This window comes from Notothenia coriiceps, unplaced genomic scaffold, assembly GCF_000735185.1.
Source record: "Notothenia coriiceps isolate Sejong01 unplaced genomic scaffold, NC01 NC01_scaffold00022139, whole genome shotgun sequence".
Classification (NCBI taxonomy): Eukaryota; Metazoa; Chordata; class Actinopteri; order Perciformes; family Nototheniidae; genus Notothenia; species Notothenia coriiceps.
Genome location: NW_011354840.1, coordinates 7,589 through 27,838, shown reverse-complemented (window position 1 = coordinate 27,838; position 20,250 = coordinate 7,589). Strand labels below are relative to the sequence as shown.

The window sequence follows — 20,250 nt, the reverse complement described above, 5'->3', positions numbered from 1 at the left end:
AAAATGACAGTATCATAAAGTATGGACAAAAAGTAAATAAGAGAATAAAAAAATATGGATATTACTAGTATATTTGCGCGGAGCCTTAATTAACACAATGTAATTAGCCCACTGGTTTGGCAAACTCTTTCCTAATGGGTGACTCTAATCAATAAGTCACATTCAGATTGTCCGACTCCTCTCCAGGAATGGAGTTACTCGCACGTTTAAAGAGTGATTTGTAAAATATCCATAAAGAAATAGTAAATCTGTTTACAGTTCTGTTTCAAATGGGTGTTGAGAGATGTATCCATATCTCTTAATGTTGCTCTCAAAGTGCACCAGATTGACAGATGCTCCCGGGGGAGCATGCCCCCGGACCCCAGAGGATGTTAGGTCCAGTGCAGTGCCCACTTATAAAAATAGCACTTTACCCCTGCTTACACCTATATGCCGTGAGCTGATTATCGAGCCTTCATTGTAACAGTCGCGGATACACTGTGTGTGTGGGGAGTGTTGCAGTTCAAAATTCAACTGTAGCGACCGGTACATTAATGGGAAACCCTAAATGTTAAATAAATAAATAAACCCCCAAAAGAAAATATCTGGCGCCGCCACTGAGCCTGCAACCCCGTTTTGAAGAAATGTGCAGTGCAAAACAGGCTCATTGTAGCCACTGTGATAAGACACACTTTTTTGCCAAAAATAAACATTTTCTTTCGCTTAATATTTTGGCAGAGATTGCAAAGTATTATAACTTATTGTTCTAGTAAAGGGATTGCACAATTGTATTTATTTTTTGGAGCACACAGACTTATGGAGCATTGTTTTATTATCACTGTTCTAGCAAAGTGTTTTTTTTTATTGTTTTGAAAGGAATGCTCACGTTCATATTGATGTATTTTAATAAATGTTAACTTGGCCCATTACGTGACTATTTGTGTTGGGGGGGCCATACTTTTGTTTTTTTTACAAAGGGGGGGCCTGACAAAAAGTTTGAGAACCACTGTTCTAGGGGCACCTTGTAGGCTCTGAGTCAGGGCATAAGTACTACTTTCTGCTCACATAAACAAGACAAGACAAACAAAAGTCTATTGTCACAATGTGTGGTGAGCCTAATGGTCACATCAGCATCCTTACATACTCAGAGTGAAAATGCTTCTATGTTCATGTTAAGCAGGAATATTTATTGTTCACCAATGTAGTTTAGTGTGTTAGGCCGGGTACCAACATGCTCATCAGTAGGACACCTCTGACTATAAGCAGATGCACCTGATGGTAATTAACAACTCAATGAAACTGAAGTACCATTGCTAAAGTATGGTGTAGTTTGTAACTGTTGATTCCAAACAACCCTTCAAAACACCAAAGTCTCACAAAACCATAAACAAACTAATAAATCAAGGCAGAGGTTGAAAGCAACTCTTGTGTTCTCCGTGGTCAAATTACTTTTTTTAATCAATGGTGTCTCGTGGCTTTGAGAAGATCATAGGTGGCAGGTGTCAGGCAACCAAGTAGAAGTGTGAAAAATCTTTTTAATATACTATTCACCATTATATGTGTCTAAAATTGAATTTGACCACGTCGACATCAGTACATTCCTTAGCTTACTTACAGTAACTCCTGTCTGTTTGACCAAACTGTGAGCATGCCAACCAACGTCTACTGTTGGTAATACATTGACTATGGATACGTTTCATAAACAAATCTCCTTTAAAAGTTCTAAGTATCCCTTTAATATGACATAGCCCAATTATCTGTTTTCTCTTAGAAAGGAAAAAGGAAAACATTTAATTGATTTGCTATGTAAACCCATTTGGTATTCCCCGACTTTGACAACACGCACCCCATGCTTCTCATTTTTTCCTTTAGTTAAATGCAATGTTTGTATTTTATTCTCATCAATAATTTGCAGTAAAAAATTGTAATTGGTTTGATTGGTATATGGTGACAAACCAAAATCTTCAACAAAATGTCAATGTCACCGTAGGATGGTAAAAGAAAGATTTAGAAGGATTAAAGTTATCAAAGTTCGTCCTCTGGAGACCATGAGTGTTTCAAACATTCATGATAATCCACCCACTAGTTGTGAAGATGTTTTAGTTACGACTGACCAACAGACCAGCATTGAGCCACAGAGCTAGCCTGCACGTCCTCCATACTGTAGAAACAGTATTAATACTAATCATGAGACTTACATTAGAGTGATTATCTCCCGGTACAGCTGTGCAGCTGAGGAAATTAGATGTAATGTATTTAATTTTTTTCCTACACTTGAATGGAAAATAAAGCTTAGCATACTGTAAAACCCCAGTTAATGCCTCGCCAAACCCATGGCCATCCATCCAAGGATTAAGTGGTTACGCTCTCCACAATCACAGGCACACGAGGTACTAATTAAGATGGGATATGAAAGAGTAATAAAGGGTTTATGAAGGATAGCCTGCTATAGCATATTTGTGAGTGTTTGCATGAGCTTGTGTCTGCTCTGCGTGTTGTACTTGTGCTGCTAATGCACTGAAAGCCTGTGGGCCCTGGCCAGCTCGGCCGCGTGCTCATCAGTAAAATGGCAGAGTGAGTGAATAAGCCTTGATTGACCAGATATCGTTCATTACACATGTGCTGTCAAATCCTTCCTCTCTCCTTGGAGCAATTCTCAGAGGCACAGGCTTGTTACAGCCAGCAAGGCAGTGACATTCACATCCCAAAAATGGAACGGCTTAGATGAGCTTTTTGAATATTTTCTCCAAGTTGTGATACTTCATTTCAATATGTTGATAAGTAGATAATAATGGGGAATGGTAAGTCAGGGGCAAGATTGTTTTGAACTCGGGGCTTGCTTGAATTCAAATGTCAAAATTACAATTCCTTGATCATGTTTGGTCTGACATTTTTACTGAAAGCTGAATCTTTCTCTAACAGGGGCATTTTGAAACGTTCAAGCTGTCGTCCTTGTGGACCTGAGGATGTTTCGCAAGAAGAAAAAGAAGAGGCCCGAGATTTCAGGGCCTAAGAACTTTGAGCACCGTGTCCACACCTCGTTTGACAACAAGCGTGGCTGCTTTGTGGGCCTACCGACACAATGGCAGAGCCTGATAGAGAACCTGCGCAGGCCCAAACCCATGGTGGACCCTTCGAGGATCACAGAGGTGGAGCTGAGGCCAAAGAAGGTACACCACACCTCCACACCAACTCTTTATTGATCCTCTAACCTTACCTTGAACCGATTATTAATGACTAGTACATAGTTCGACTAGGAACATCATTCATTCGTCGTTAGTTGTCTACATAAAATTATCTCAGAGAGACTAATGCATAAAGATATCTTATATTTATGCAGAAGTGTCCTTCTGTGCTGCAGAGTGATCCTGCTGTCTCAGAACATGCCATTATCCTCTGATGACAACTTGGAAGGAAGGCCTGCTCCCTTTCCTATATTTTTGCTTTCTTATCTATCATGGGGCTGGGATAATGACCATGCTGTGTACACTGACTGTACAATGTTGAATACTCAGAGGGGCCACAAGATGTATTACTCCATGGAGGCAATTAATAACAGTTCATGGTGCCTTCCCACAAATGTCAAGCAGGAGGGATAAAAAAAAAGTGCAGGTACAGCAGTGGAAATGCCAGTTAGTGATAAAGCCTGCAAATCTCAGGATTTCTATGCTTCATGTAGCATACGGTCGATTCTGTTTGTGACCCCCCCCCCCAAATTATATAAATGTAGAAAACACCAACTTACTAGATCCCTAATGAAGTGATTGGTAGTGTTCAATAGGAGTTGCATATTGTCAGCTTTTAGGTCAGATGTATGGTTTTAATAGCGTCATCAAGATTGCGGTGTTACCTACAATAACCTCATAATGCACTTCAGACTCAGATTTCACTGATAAAGAGAACAATGCTGTGTGAAATCTGATAAAATCTCTGACTAGTATTACATAATGTTCATGAATAGGATATATCACCATTTTCACCTGCCACTCTCTCTTCTCAGAGAGGTGCTTTACCTAGGTGAGATGTCATCTGACCTCTACCCCCTGTGCAGATGTAATGGCACTGAACCAGAGAAACAGCAGAGGCTGTTGACTGGCTGTGAACTGAACATGACTCTAGCCCGAGAGACACTAATGAGCCACCATGCACCCTCTCTTACACTTGCAACAGTATCACTACTCTGGCAAAAGATCTTAAGTTTGTTCGATCATTTTCTGTTAGGACAGGTTTGCATTTGCATGCCGGCTTTCTTTGCATTCCATCTGAAAGGCTGGGGTATCATTTATCTGTAATGTCAAAAATGTTGCAACGTAGGAGCAGTTGTAGAGACTCTGACTTTGTTGTGTCTCCTGATAAATTCGTTTAAGTTGCCATCTTTGAAAAATGACAATGATGTCCTTTACAGATTCTCAAGTCTAAATTTAACTCGCCTCTGAGCGATGATTAAGTCACCCTCATTATTCCTTACAGTCCAAAACCTTTCTATAATGTGATCATGGCAAATGCAATGTGATTAAGATAAACGCCTCTCTTCTTTCAGACTATTGTGCGGGGAAGCATGATCGGTCACGGAGACTACATCGCGGCCATGATCAACGAAATGAACCGACTGTCTGTGACCAGTTCAAACTCTTTGAGGAAGAGCAGCCCCTCAGCCAGGAAGAGGGCCCAGTCACTGGGAAGGCTTGGGGAGGTGAACGAAGGAGACACTTACCAGTATGAGGGCCTGACCCAGGATGATGACGACGAGGACGACGAGGACGTGGGTCATTGGAGGGACAGGGCCCGGAACATCCACAGTGAGACCAATACCCCCTACTTGGGCATGAAGAAAAGCATCACTCTGCAGCCCAATGGGATATTGCCAAAAGCCAGGTCCACATATGAAGTCAGCGTCAGCTCCCTGGAGGGACCCTCGCAACCGCTGCAGTCCCAGAACATCCCTGTGTTAAGTCACGGGGCTTATATGAGCGGTGAGGTGGGCAGCGCTCATGAGAGAGTTATATGGAAAAGAGATTTCCAGTTGCCCAGGGGAATGCAACAAAATCAGAGACCTATAGCTTGTTTTTACAGCCCAGCTATGACTGTACAGCAGCCCCAAGGCGATCAGGCTGCTATCACTGCAGAGTCCCGGCCCAACGTACCGATGTACATGCACCCCCAGAACAGCCCCGGGAGGCCGTACTCGTCCTATGACCTGAAAGTAAGCCTGTCGTTGCAGAAGTTCCTTTGCACAATTTCTGTTTCCGTTAAGTGCACTGGTAATACATTATTCATAGAATACACAATATATGCTTATTTAAGCTAACGTTATGTGCATCATATTAATGCTCAACATGTTTTTGCATGAGCTATGAATTCATCAAATGCAAGTTTTTGGTCAGAAAATCATTTCATGCTTAGGTTGTGGAAACTTTAGCGAGGCAGCGTATTGATTGGCTCCACACTAAAAGGTGACTACAGCTCTGGGATTGACTATGTAAATGGTTTCTAGAGTTAAAATATGAAATGTGGGTTTAAAGTGCCAGTGGGGTTGTAAAAGTTAAGAGATGGTGTGTTTGGCGCGGGACACTTGGGTCCGTATAGCAACATCTTTACATGGGTCAAATCAGGTGAAGTGAATGCAGAGTAAGTTGGAAGGACTTGATTTACCTTCACTTTTAAAGCAGGTCTTGAACAACAGGCAACCGGCCAAATCTTTTTCAGCTCCCTCGCTTAATGTTCTCCACTTTTTCTCTTTTATTATACAGGCAGACTCTTCGGTGAGGTACCACTCCGGCTTCTTGCCCACTGGCAACAGCAGTCCTCTTGTGGGCGGCATCAGACCCCAGCGAACGGTGCGCTCGTCGGCTAGCTACACACTTGGCCTGTCCCCTAACATGGGGCTGAGGCCAAATGGGCCAGACCCCTTCCTCAGACACTCCGGATGCCCCAATCTTCCCTACCCCATGCAAGACAGCCCTTCCCAGCCTCGACCCTCCCCAACAGGCTCTCTAGCCACCAGTCCTCCAGGCACTTGCTCCCCTGCTTTCAGGCCCCCACTACATCCTTCACCAAGACCACCGCCAGACCCACCAAAGGTGACCCATGAACAGTTTAAGGCGGCTCTGCAGATGGTGGTGGACAAGGGCGATCCACGATCTTATCTGGAGAACTTTGTGAAGATTGGGGAGGGCTCGACGGGGGTAGTGTGTATCGCTACAGAGAAGCACAGCGGCAGGCAGGTGGCCGTGAAGATGATGGACTTGCGGCGGCAGCAAAGGAGAGAGTTGCTCTTCAATGAGGTACAATGTTCACTTTGTGATTCCCACAAAAACGCGACACAAATTGCCAACACATAATGCTTTAAGATTACGGAAACAGATTTGAGGTCCAGCATATAAAGAACAGTTCCTCTTTTTAAACCTCAAGTTAATTTCACAGGAATGTGGCTACATGGGTTGTACTCACTTTGCATTCCCCTCCACTTTTGAAGAGGAATGGGCAAGAAAGGACTTGCACAAGACAGCCTTTACAGGGCGAAGCTGCAAGAGCCTTGTACAGCATTTCAACTAAGCATGATTTCTACATTCAACATTTCAAATGCTTATCTTAGCTTGGAGCATCCATTATTTTTCCACAGAGGTGCTAAGTGCCAAGTTGGCATAGATTACTAAAAGCCTCTGAAATGGGCATAGGGCATGCTGAATTTAACCAAAATGTTCATTTTAAGGGTTACTTAAAGAGATACTCCGATGATTGCACACAGGAAATTCAGTTGTGAATGTTCCTTGTTGGGAATAATACTCTGACTCTAAAAACTGTTGTATATTGTGTTCTTTGGCTCTGAAGGGAGCATTCTAATTAAAAATAATAACCCCTGATAATGTCATCAGGGATATCTTGGCTTATGCTGGACCTTTAATGAAAGACACTATTGAGTACCCAGTTCACATTGAACAAACAAAATGTGGCCCCATCATTGTGGTGTCCCTAAAGGTTTTTGATTCTTATGTAAACCTTGTGTTTGCAGGTTGTCATCATGAGAGACTATCAGCACAGGAATGTGGTGGAGATGTTTAAGTCAGCCCTGGTGGAGGAGGAGCTGTGGGTTATCATGGAGTATCTACAGGGTGGAGCACTGACCAACATTGTATCTGAAACCAGGTATGTGCCCCCCCGGGAGAATATTTTAAGATTCATTGGTGCATTTCTGTTTGAGTTATGATATCATCTTTAATAACTACATCTACCACAAGGGGGTAGTATGGTATCGGCTGTTTAGGGAACAGTGATGGTTACTAACAGAACAAAGACTCACAAAGACTGTCATTCAGCCTTTCCTCTCACTCCAAGAAATCTTTTGATTACATAATCAAATCTGTGCATGTTTAGATGCCAGGTGGAAAGTCAGTTTTCAATGAGGATTTGATTTCCTGATACTTTGTCCAGTGGCGCATACATCAACATTAATGAAAAACACATCGACCTGCAGAAGGGAGTAGACTTTTAACAGGGCATATTTGTTTTGAGCTGTCAATGTATTTTATATTATTAACAGATGGCTGGCTCGATCGCCATGGGATGACACAGGGTCACATCGCTTGACTCAAAGGGCTGAAAAGATTTCTCTCAAGCCAGATGACATATACATTGAGCCAACTGTTTAGTCTGACACTGTTTGACAAACACTGAGATCATCACTATATTGACCGAACAATGAATAATTAGGGTCCTTTTCTTTTTCTGTTTTCCTTGGCTTCAGTCTGGTGTGAAATATTTGTTGAGGCTTATTTTACATTTTCTTTTAAATATGACGATAATCATGTTTAGGAGGATACAGCACTCTGATTTGTAACCCACTTTCTGTCAGCAAATGACCTTGCTTGCCGTTTGAAATTGCCTTTGTCTCCTGTTTGTTGCTTTTTCCCCCTCAAATATCAAAGTCACATTAACACAGTAATGACAATGTTTTGTTGGTCTTCTGCTGTGTGGGAGTCGTTGTTTTGAACCTTCCACTCTTTATTGCTGCTTTTAATGTGCTGTGACTCATTGATTTCAACTTTCTCGGCTGTTGATTTGTCGTAACTCATAATGGAAACATGTGAAATGTTAATGTAATATCTGTTTCTGTATGTGTGTGTAAACTTGTATGCGTATCATTGCGCAGGCTGAGTGAAGAGCAGATTGCCACGGTGTGTGAAGCTGTTCTGCAAGCCCTGGCCTATCTCCATTCGCAAGGAGTCATCCACAGAGACATCAAGAGCGACTCTATACTGCTCACTTTAGATGGACGGGTATGACATGTTGTTACACGTTCTTTTTTCCTCACTTTCTGTTCTTGAGTTTCTTGATAGTAAAGCATTTCTCTCTTCCCCACAGGTCAAGCTTTCAGACTTTGGCTTCTGTGCTCAAATCAGCAAGGACATCCCTAAAAGGAAATCTTTGGTGGGGACACCCTATTGGATGGCTCCCGAAGTCATCTCCAAATCACCATATGGCACGGAGGTGAGAAGGCACACATTCAAAAGGCATCCAGGCTGAAAAACAGTGGTGATCTCGCTCATGTAACATAAATGCCAACAGTGGCAATCTGTTCTGTAAGCACTGTTACGTTATTTAAAACGTGTGATTTTTCACCAGGTGGATATTTGGTCAATGGGTATCATGGTGGTGGAGATGGTGGATGGAGAGCCACCGTATTTCAGTGAGACCCCTGTAGCAGCTATGAAGAGACTAAGGGATGAGCTGGCTCCTACTGTCCGAAATTTCAACCAGGTACGGGAACAGACAGACATTAAGGTCACAACATAGTCTCTTTACCAACTACTGAATGGATTAATTGAATGTTTGGTAGACATTCATGCCACCCTCTGGATGATTTGTAATAATTCCTCAAAGAGAGTATATCTCTATCGCCAGGTTAGCATGCTAATACGCCAAGCTATGCTTTGTTTACTTTGTAACATCAAAGCTGCATAACATTATCATGATATAACAATATCTGATACAACCCACGTATTTTCATTGGTAGCATGTCACAATATTGATGGGAATATTCCTATGTTCCCAGGGCATGTGCGTCTCTTGATATAAACTAAAGATGTACAGTAAGTGATACAAAAGTAAATAGTTCAAATGGGGAAAAAGAAAAAGGGAGATGGATGCATTTTCACTATTAAAAATATGTTTAAAAATGTAAATTGACAGACAAATATATTCCCTGTTAAAATTGGGGACTTTTGCATTAGTAGGATATAAACTATGCTAGATTTCAATATATTGACCCGTGGAAATATATATGTTGAACATTTGACCTCAGGAAAAACATTGTTGAGGACATATAACCTTTCTAAAGGTCAACAGTAGCATTTAGATCGAAGCTCCGCTGTCAATATATAAAATTGACGAAATGTAGCAACTACAGCGACAATATATTGATGTTAAAATAAATATATCCATTGCTCTGTGCTCTAGATCTCTCCAGTTTTAAAAGACTTCCTGGACCGTATGCTGACTCGGGACCCCCTAGAACGGGCCAGTGCCACTGACCTGCTGGAGCACCCTTTCCTACTGCAGAGCGGGTCACCCCAGTGCCTGGTCCCGCTGGTAGATCAGTATCGCAAGCGCATGTCCCGTTGCTGACAAAGTGGGGATCCCACTCCCCGAACACTCAACTTCAGTCTGATCTGTCCAGGCGCGGAACAGCATCGAGGTCCATCTCCTCTAGCGCTCTAGCCAACAGGAGATCAGCTCCAGAGAAGCAGACCCAGACAGCATGTTGCTGCAATAGTGATGGTGGCAGGACGGCAAGTTTGGCTGACGGACACCGCATGGTCTCAGGCATGAGAGAAGCACTTTAGGAGCGAGTAGAAGGCAGCATGCAATTCCTCACCTCTGGGATCGGGTTTGATCCGAATATTGATTGGCTTCCTGTAACATTCAGTGGGATTCAACACTTCACAACATGGTGCATATCAGCAAAAGTCAACATTTCACATAACTATATGTAATGAACATGAGCTACTCTAAAGATCCTTTATAGTGTTCGTAGTGGGCAATATAGCCAGCAGTTTAAAGCTTATAAAGCTGTTGCTCAAACCACAGTAGCTCATTGTGACATCATTAGGAAGTATAAAGTTACCTCTGCACATTCACAGTCTTTGTTATGGAAACTAGACAACAACCTGGTCCGTACACTCTTTGCATGGCCAAATGGAGGCACACCTGGCCCAATGCGAATGCTTGAATATGTACCAAACTGGGATTCGAAAGACAATTCTCCTTTATTAGCATTATACATGGGTAGATGAAAGCCCAGCTGCTACTATTGGAAAAATCACTAGTTATATATTCCTCTTTTTCATATTTATTCTTTATTTCCAAATGGTGTTGTGGGTTGTTTGTATGATGTGAAGTCGCAAATAAGGTTTCATTATTTAAAGAACTTGAAACAAAAGCAGATAAATTAATAATGTAAATAAAATGCTGAATATTAGGTCCTTGTACCTGCTGATCTACTGCAGTAAATTATATGAGATGAATTCTAAATTTTACTTTTACTGAAATGTGAGTGTATAGTTGTATGTATGTGTGTATGTGTGCATGTGTGTGTGAGCACATGGGCACATGGATGTGTGTGAGGTGACATCTCAGTGTTTGCTTCTGATACAGCCCTATTTGTATTGTGACAGACTTTTTAAAAACCACAAGACGTGTGTGTTGCTCCTCCAGAAGATGTGTATGACTGTAATTTGCATTTGTTTGCCTAGATAAAGCACACAGGCCTGGCATGTGATGCTGCAGGATGTCCACCTGCTGCTGAGAAACACTTTGCACATCGTCTTTGTATTCTGACACGGATACATGTTGACGCGTTTCATGTATTTCTATTTCTGTGTGGGTCATTCGTGAAAAGAGAATTACACATTTTTATTTTGTATAAATCAATAAATGATGCATATGAAATTGGAATTAATTTAATCCAGCATTTCTCTTATTCACTCACACAAACATACACATGAATACTGGTATTTTAAAGTATTTATTAGGTATTCAGCATGATTCAGACATTGCACAGTGAATTTCTTCAAGCTTAATACATACAATATTTCTTATAAACACAGAAGCAATATCAAATCCATTTAATCCCATACAATATAAATGTTATTTATGTGTGTGAAACAAAAATAATTTCCATTGACTGATAATATTAATTTATAAATTATTTAAAATATATATTAGCAAAAATGTAAGCAGCTGTATGCAACTGAACAGATAACTTTGAAATATTTTTATTAAATTCACATTGAAAAAACACATGAACTGCACTCACAAGCAAAAGGTTAGTATTTCTCTCGATAAATAGAATATACGACGAAGCAATCAAATTGCATTGCTGTAAAATTGTCCCCACCTGCTATTTTTGTTGCGTGACTCTGTGCTAATTCTAATCGAGGGCGGACTGAGATGAGCAGCTTTCAAACTCACACTTCACTCCGCTGATGCTGTCGACGCTCGGCTGGCTGTTGACCTGCTGGTGTGTGTGCGAGAAGGGGAAGGTTTCCGAGCGGGAAATCTTCCCTCGGCCGTTTGAGGATCCAGATGAACAGTCTATCACCATCCTCATGAACTCTGGTGCGGTGAATCGACGCAGCAGTCTGGTCCCCAGGCCCATGAACCCCGGGGTGCGGATTGGGATCTCCCCTCTGGCAAACAGCAGCTTGTTGTGCCGGTCGGTCTGGCCCAAGCTCCCCCTCTTCTGCTGCTCTCTTCTGCCTGATGGAGCCAAGTCATTCGCTTCTTCTCTCAGTGATTTGACATTCTCCTCGAGTGCCCTCCCCAGCTGACTCTTGCCGTTTGTAAGAGGTTTTGGCACGGAGACAGTTTTGTCAGCATCATTTGTCAACAGGCCCCGGGTGTTCCCTTGACATTCAATCTTATCTATCAGGCATCTCTCATCCTGTAGTGAGGCTCTCTTTAATTTGCTGGCTGACAGGCTGATGTCGTGCACATCACCCTGATAAGACTGCTTTCTGCTGCTCAGAAGGTCCAGGTTAAATGACTTTGCTTTTCCCCAGAGAGGAAAACTTACTGGGGTTGGCTCTTGGAGTCCGGTGTCTTTCTGGCTTGGCTCAGGCAGAGAGTTCAGTGTTTTAGCTCTTAGCTCTCTAAGCTGGCAGTTCTGCAGTTGTTTAGTAGTGAAGAGTACTTTATGATCCCCCTCAGTCTTGCTTTTCTCTATCTGTGGAGGCAGAGCCCAGCTTTGGCGATAGTTGTCGTCTTGAGACTGGCTCCTTGGACATCTGAAGCGGTTCCACAGCCCGTTGCTGTCTCCAATCTTCAGCTGTCTCTGAAATACTTCGGGTAGTTTGTCTTCGTTGTTATTCAGCTGCTTGGAGAACCTCTCCAGAACATGCCGAGGAAGCCTTTTGGGCAGCTGGCACTCTCCTTCACTGATGGTCGCTGAATCAGCATGTGGATCATCTGTGCTGACGCCTCTCCTGCAAGGAAAGTTCAGAATCTGCAAACACCGTTTGTGTCCAAAAAATCTGGCCACCTCAATGGCGGAATGACCGGCGTTATTGGGTCTGTCCAGTCTCAGTCCAAGTCTTTTGAAAGCCCGGACAAGAAACTCCAGGACCTGGCTGTGCCCAGAAAAGGCAGCATACATTAAGGCGCTGTTACCCCAGGCATCAAAGACTTCTGGGTCAGCATTGAACTGCACAAGAACCTTGACAACGTCCAGATGACCCACCTCACAGGCATGGCTCAGGGCAGTGCGACCGTCCTCATCCTGGCAGTTGGCATCGGCCCCTTTATCCAGCAGCAGCTGGGTGAACTTGGCCCTGGTCCCGGGGTCTTGCAAGCAGACAGCATACATGAGCGGGGTGCGGCTGTTTTCTGTCTTAGAATTGATGATGCGTCCGTCCATGGCGTCCAGGATGAAGCGTGCGAGGTGAACTTTACCGCCGTGCATAGCATCTAAAAAGGTCTTGGTGCCAGAGCCCTGGCGTAAATCTTTCGGGCGCATCATTCTTGAACAGCTACTTGTGGAACCGAGCCTTCAAGTGAGCCGAGACAAAAAGGTGAAAAATCAGGAGAGGAAATGTGTAGCAAGTTCTTGGAGGCTCTCTGTGTTGACACTGACAGTGAGTGCTTTTACTTCAGAGTAAGACTCAGAGAGGAGCTGCCGGTGTTTTTATACCTCCCTCCCCACATGCTCTCCCCACGTTGCCTAGGAAACAAATGTCTGAGGACCATTATGCAGTGGGAGCATCCATTCAGCCTAAGCCCTCGCTGCGTGGAGAGAAATATATGCTATTTGAACAGAATAATTACTCATGGAGAAAAAAGATTCCAGTGTTTTACATTTGAGGTTAAATGAACTTAAATGCACTATTTTCACTTCTCTTTAGTATAAATTAACCTAATCAACAAATAACTGGTGCTGATAGAATAACGTTTTTTTTATACGGCATTGTGTTATGTCCCATTTAAATTCAAGGCAACACTGTTATCAGTAATCTTACCAATGGTTTGAGGAAACCTTCAAAAGGGAGGGAAGGGAAAATTAACATTTAGATTTTTTCTCCAGGATGCCTTTTAAATGCTGCATCTATCAATCCACCCTGTGGTTCTGGTTGTAGTTGGCTTCATCCGCAAATCATAACATAGAGCAAGTTCAAATTATTCTACTCTATTATGCCTGTCTCAAGGTTTTATATGAATGACTCTGCCTGGAGGTCTTTTTCTTTGTCATGGAAAATAGCAAATCCAGAGAACTCCACAAGAAAATACTTTTTTATTGGCTTATGGATGTTATGGAGGACATCAGCATGAGTATGTTTTGCTTTTGATGAAGTAAAATGACAAACTTCCTTTTGTTTGTTGTGGTATAGTATGTTTACCATTTGTCATTTAAGCACACAAGCTGCTCTTTTCTGCATATGTAAAATAATACTTTTTTCGCTAACAGTCTTCAAACTTACTGAATGTTGTGCTATTACCTTCAAAAGCACCACATTTAAACACTTGTCTCCTGCATCTTTTGTCAAGGCTTGCATACGAAAAGTGACATGGACCCCTTGTAAGCAGCTGTTCTCACCCACAAGATCAACATTTCATTTTAATTGCTAATATACATCTCAGCAGGGCCATAGCTATGCAAAACACTAGAGGTGAGAGAAATATTGCTGAGTTTCCACCTTCTTCACTGTTCCCCATCCGGCTTCATTAAACCCTCAGCGGGTTATTTATACAACACTGAGATTCATTCACTCATCTAAACATGGCTGAAATTCATCAACAGTCTTTCAGTGAATGGAGGATTCTGTTACAGAAATATTTTCATGATGAACAAACATCATCACCACATCATTTTAAAAGAAAGTCATATCATGGCAACATCTCAACAGGTTTAAATACTTATAAGGCCACTCAATATTTAGCTTTACAATGCCCAGATATTATGGTCTTCGTATCGATACTTTCAAAGCGTATTTTACATAGAAAAGTGGAGAGTTGAGACTCTTTCCAGTTAATAAAATAGCAAACTTGAGTCGACAGACATTGTTGCTTTGAGCTCAATGTTAACATAAGGCAATGACATTGCTCACATCTTGGCTTAATCTTTAACATCTTTTCCATTTTCCTTAAGTGAGTTAGCATGCTAAAGGCACATTAACTCCTGTTCCAAATGTAAGGGCATTGGCTGGTCTGCGTTATTCATCCAAGTTGATTATTGTAAGCACTGCACTGTTTCTGGACTAAAAGATGAAAACTGAACTCACTAACATGGTGCTTTAAACTGCTAGATAAAACAAGTTTACAGTGTTATAATATACACTGTCACTGTCTCACTGTTAGCAATCATCAACTCCTGGCCTTGTTTGCATGCTTTGTGGATACAAAATTGCATCCTGCAGAAGACACCTCTAGGATGTAACTTATGCAACATACATTGTGTGTTGCACAGAGCTTGATAAAACTCGAGTGCTTTAGTTTGAACGCTCTGAGACTTAGCTGCTTTTTCTGAGGACAGTTCCTCCACAACAGATTTGAGCTGCCTGGACTGCATGAATCCTTTCAGGCAGGCTGAAAGCTACACTTGAGTTTTGGTGTACGTGTATGAATCAAATTAAACAGTTAATGTTGAGGTGTAGATGTCAAAACTTCTGAGCTTCATGTTCACTTATTTTCCATTTTCACAATCACTTTAAATACTGTATATATTTTTGGTCCGCTGATGCGCACCAAAGGTTACAGGAAAGAGCAAATGCATATCTCATTGCATGATATTTGATATGACCGTATTGCCTTACAGTGTTTTGAATCGGTATACAGAAAACTGTCAAATTATATATTTGAAATTAAACACTGTGCCATCTATTCACTGAAGGTAGAAAATGGGCCAAGCGGAAATGAATTAAATGTGGATGAAATATTCAGAATGTGAATGAGTTGGTACCATGAGACTTGCTAATTGGGCAGATGTATGCAATAAGGCAGAGATGTCATGGTAAATACCTGATCTCCCATTCATTGCGGGCCTGGCCCAAGCAGAAGCCACTTTGAATGCTTGATTAGAAATTAAAGCTAGTGTCAAGTTAAGATGTTATCCACAGCAATAAATGTCTTAATTAGTCGCTTGGGAGAATGCACCTTCAGTGCCACTAAATCAACAGGTTCTGTAGAGGAAAACTAAAGAGACTAAAAACAAAACACTGAGCTGAACCCCCCTGGTAACTCCACTTAGCTACCCACACCTGGGCCTGAATATGCGTATGAGGAGATGGTAGGAAATTAAGTTCAACGGCGAGCAGATTCAACAAGTCCATTGCAAAAATGTTTCTCAACATGCCCTCACATGCCCTCATCCTCCATGGACTTCTTTATATTCTGCCAGCCAATTAAGAACACCTGAGAAGGACTGTGACCTTTATTTTCCATGTCTTGCACACATTTGTTACAAGAAAAATACTGTCAACTTAGGTTATATTCTCTAAAATTATAAAATGTCACCTTCCGAGAACATGTACCCATTATAACAGACAGGTGACTTTTTTTGTACTTTATGTCCAAACATGAAATCGCAACAAAACACGATATGACTTTGTTTCCTCACAGTTATGCAACATCTTAACACAGATAGTTCTGTCATTTGAGCAGCAAGGGACAAGAGCTCCAGCGGGGAATAAAGCACAAAATTGATGCATTCGTATTGAGCAAGAACAATCATGTGTCTGTGTGTCCACCCAGCTCCTCTAATGCCCTTTGATTTGATACAAGGACACAGCAATCTAAGGTTGAATGGAGATTTCACACGCATTCGATCCCAGGAAAGAGGCAGCAGCTGGCCGGCTGTCACTGTGATCACGGTGTGCTTGTATCATCTCTACAGTGGATTGTTGTCTACAGATAACAAAGAGCAACAGCATAATCTCTTGAATTATCTTTCCAAAATTAAGAATACACTTTGTTTCCATTTTACCAAAACGTATCTCAAAGGCAGACTTTGTTAATTGTTTTATTTGAAACTTAGGGCTGATAGCAAGGCAGAGTTGGAGTGAGGAAAATACATAGTTACAGGATTGAAGCTGAGGACCCTGACAGCCCACCATGAGCTGCCACTCACAGGGGCCACTGATATGTTATTGGCCATGAGGCGGACCCCTCATTGTCTTTGCTCTCTCTGCTCTCATCAATTATCGCCCTGACTCAGGCATGCCAGTCTGCCACAACCAGATGGTAACAGTAGGCTGTTCCCTCAGTCTCTCGATTTAAGAGGCTCTAATACCAGTTCTCAGCCAGAGACAACAGAAAATTAGCACCTACAGCCTTACTGCCCTGTGTTTTTTTTTACCATGGCTATGGTGGGGGGCAGCTCAAGAAGAAAAGCACTGCAGAGGCAAAATGCATGTGCAAATCAAGACTTGAATGACTTTAAAAGCAATCAAATTATATCACCACAATGCATTACAGATGTTCCAACTTTAATCGTCACTAGCAGCATACGTCTCTTGGGATGGCGGGTCAGTCCACTCTGGTCTTAACATAAATATTTTAACGTCCGCTAAACCTTGGAGTTGCTAGCTTAGCTTAACACAACATCTGTAGGCAGGGGTCAGACTAGTCAAACTCTGAAAGTAAAAAATCACTTTCATTGGGCACCTCTTAGCAAGCTTACATTGGCTTTTTTGCTTAGCACATTAGCTACCGCATGTTCTGACTGCCACAAACCCTGCTTGGTTCAATTTTTTTTTTTTTTTAAAGTGTATTATATTGGGGTTTCTATTTATATTAAAAAACAGTTTTATTAACTACACAGGCAATAAGACTGTTAAACGCCTGAACTGCTTTAACAACATCCATAACATTCATCTGCTACTTAGTAATTATTTATCTATTTATCTAATATATCATTCCAATAGCTAGACTCTTATTTCACTACTTCCCTTTTTTAAAACTATTTTTCTTTTGTATTTACTTTTTAATATTTACTTGCACTATATTTTTCTGTTTTTCTGTTTATTGTGTTGCACTGTTGGAGAAGCCTGTGACCTAAGATTGTCATCGACATAACTACTTTGTAGCTATGTTCGTATGACAAATAAAGAACCTTGAACCTACATATGCAGTAACAAATTCAAAGATAGAGCATATTGGTCAGCAATGCTTCCCTTCTTGGTGTTGATCTAAAAAACACAACATAGACTATCTCAGATGTCGCAGTAATCAAACTTTCCAAGAGCAATTGAATCCATATCAATAATACGTTTTGCCACACTTATTTGCCGTTTCCCCATGAGCCATCTGTACCCCCTCCTTAATCTGTCAGGACTGATGGAAATTCCTTCCCTGCCATGATGCACAAGAGATGAAGCGCCAGAGTGCTCCCTCTCCATCTCCCTCCTGACAGGCCCTATTTGTGGCCTTGTGGGCCCGCTCACCTCTGACAGCTCAATAAATTGTACAAACGGATAACAAATGTATTTGTTTGATGGCCACGTTGTGCAGAGATGGGAAAGACTTAGCTGCCCCTGGAGTACAGGTCTGCCACACAGTTACATCCAAAGAGGAGCAGCAAATGGCAGGTTTGGCTGGTTCAGAAATTGAAACAGGAAATAAAGCACCTGGAGGCTTTAAGAAAATAAAAAATGCCAAGTATCATTTTACCCAGTGTCTCCACTGCCGAATATGTTATGTAGTTCTCTTAATCCATCACTTTATTGCCTTGGAGTTAAAATCAAGCCAATCCTTTTTGTTTTGTGGTCAATCTTTTATTCAATACACATTTTAATTAGTTGAATCTGACAGTGACACATGGCAGCATTAACAACAGAGAAAGACCATATGAGTCAAACTTCACCTGAAGACCCACCAGCTCTGTGAATGTTGACCTTCCATGCTCTCTGAAGCAACTTCATTTATTTACAAATAAAAGAATGGCCTCTGAGCCCACGACTGTTCTTTCTGGTCCCCACATGCTCTGCTGCTCATGTTTATCAGTGTTCACCTTCAAACTGCTCACACTGTCTGATGTGTCCTTCTTTAGCAGCACGCAGTATACAGTAAATGTAGCTTTGAGTAAAAGCATACGTTTCACATCAAATGAGCCACCAGTAGGACTGTTATTACCTTGAAAAGAGCCACTTTGTGACTCACCTGCCTTAAGTGCATAACATAAAATGCATGTTGTCATGACATGGTGGGTGTTACTGCAATTTCCCTCACCCACTATTCCTGTCAGATGCTGCTCTATGAAGGAGAAGGCAAATACAAAAAGTGGCAAAATGAACAGATGATTTTGACATGGTTGAACAGACATGATGTGTTCGATGCACAACTTCAAACAGATTTAAAAGGCCACCACATATATAGGCTCAAGAAACGAAACACAGTTAACTGACTCTCCGACTTGTAGGTCACATGTCATGCTTTTCCGGTTATTACCCGTCCCCTTGTGTGTTATGAAGGTGCTGCAGCGAGCCGTTTAGTGGAGAAAGGGAATACTGCTGAATACACATACTTTACAGAGATGCTGTATGCGAAACCAATGTGAGTTTGGAAAATTGCACAGTATTTTTCTATTTTAGTATACCTCAACAATGGAATTATGATCAGTGGAAATGGCCATGACATGTGACCTTTAAAGTCTGTGCACTCAAAAAGGTGTTTTGCTTATTGGTACTTTACTTACTCATGTTTGACCTTCGCTATGCTAAATTATGGATTGAGTTTGACCAACAAAAAAAACGTTTTTCACAGCTTTTGAAGGGGAAATATTTCCTAAACTCTCCTGTAAATCTAGGATGTAGCAACATAATTTTATGATTAACTAGAACCTCTATTTGTGGAAAAAACCTGATCAGACACTATATTTTCAAATGAACAAATAACAATTTAAAACAAAACCGGCAATAGACACATATTAAACAGCCTCATATTATCGGCCTGAGTGCAGATTGGGTTCATACTGTAAGAAGTGAAAGTGGTAACTGAAGCGTTACCTATGGCCTCTTGACTCTCATCACGTGTAGTGCAATAACACAGGTTTACTCACCCAAGAAGACAAACAGTTCAACAGTCTCTTTATGTCCGAGGAAAGTACACTTTCAGTCTCAGTGGTGAGAAAGGTAGAACAAAACCCTCTCTTAGTCCGAGGGCGCGTAGAAATAGTCCAACCACGGTAGGGAACTGTCGAAGAGGGAAAAAAGGTCCATCAAACTGCTAGCCCGCTAGCATAACTTTGGTGAGTGTGCTAATATATGTACGCTTTAAAGTTAGTATCAAAGACACAAAAGCATCGGCAACACACTCCTTAAACAGTTTAGGACGACAGCTAAAGTTACTAAATATCAACCTTTTGTGAGTTAGCCTAATAAAAGAAGACAACACACCTGCTGCAGTGTCGGGAGAGAACTAATCCCAATTTTTAAAACATGGATATCTCTGATACACAACACAAACAGCTCACACACCTAATGTAGTAAAATATGTGCATTTAAAAAAACAAAACGATTTAAAGGTTACAATCTTAAAGTAACTCTTTTGTAATAATAATGTTTCTACTCATATGCACATTAACTCTTCATATGCACATTAACTCTGGATTAAAGTCAGGGCCGGCCCTAGACTTTTGGGGGCCCTAAGCGAGCTTTGGCTTGGGGGCCCCCCTCACTCTAGCGTGTTCTCACTACACACAACACGGAACCAACTTTTGTCTTATGATGTTAGCATAAGCACACATATTGTATACATAAGCATGTAAACACCGTGGACCTAACCTCC

General features: G+C 41.6%; 2 protein-coding genes across 3 annotated transcripts in view; one reads left to right on the top strand and one right to left on the bottom strand.

Moving 5' to 3' along the window:
• pak6 (p21 (RAC1) activated kinase 6) overlaps nt 1-10,932 on the top strand; it is a 21,021-nt gene extending 10,089 nt beyond the window's left edge. For both annotated transcript variants that reach the window (XM_010780724.1, XM_010780723.1), the window contains exons 2-9: nt 2,902-3,149; nt 4,520-5,182; nt 5,730-6,263; nt 6,992-7,125; nt 8,129-8,255; nt 8,341-8,466; nt 8,602-8,736; nt 9,436-10,932. In XM_010780724.1, coding sequence (XP_010779026.1) covers nt 2,946-3,149; nt 4,520-5,182; nt 5,730-6,263; nt 6,992-7,125; nt 8,129-8,255; nt 8,341-8,466; nt 8,602-8,736; nt 9,436-9,603 — 2,091 coding nt within the window. In that variant the 5' untranslated portion in view covers nt 2,902-2,945 and the 3' untranslated portion in view covers nt 9,604-10,932. The remainder of the gene's footprint in view (nt 1-2,901; nt 3,150-4,519; nt 5,183-5,729; nt 6,264-6,991; nt 7,126-8,128; nt 8,256-8,340; nt 8,467-8,601; nt 8,737-9,435) is intronic.
• Nucleotides 10,933-11,012: 80 nt separating this feature from the next.
• ankrd63 (ankyrin repeat domain 63) lies at nt 11,013-19,578 on the bottom strand. The gene is made up of 2 exons (XM_010780722.1): nt 19,523-19,578; nt 11,013-13,022 (listed from the first exon to the last, which is right to left on the bottom strand). The coding sequence occupies exon 2, from the start codon at nt 12,992-12,994 to the stop codon at nt 11,408-11,410; it is 1,587 nt and encodes a 528-aa protein (XP_010779024.1). The 5' UTR covers nt 12,995-13,022; nt 19,523-19,578; the 3' UTR covers nt 11,013-11,407.
• Between the last annotated feature and the right edge of the window lie 672 nt (nt 19,579-20,250).

Coding starts and splice junctions, on each gene's coding strand:
- ankrd63 (XM_010780722.1), bottom strand. CDS start 12,994: ATGATGCGCCCGAAAGATTTACGCCAGGGCTCTGGCACCAAGACCTTT.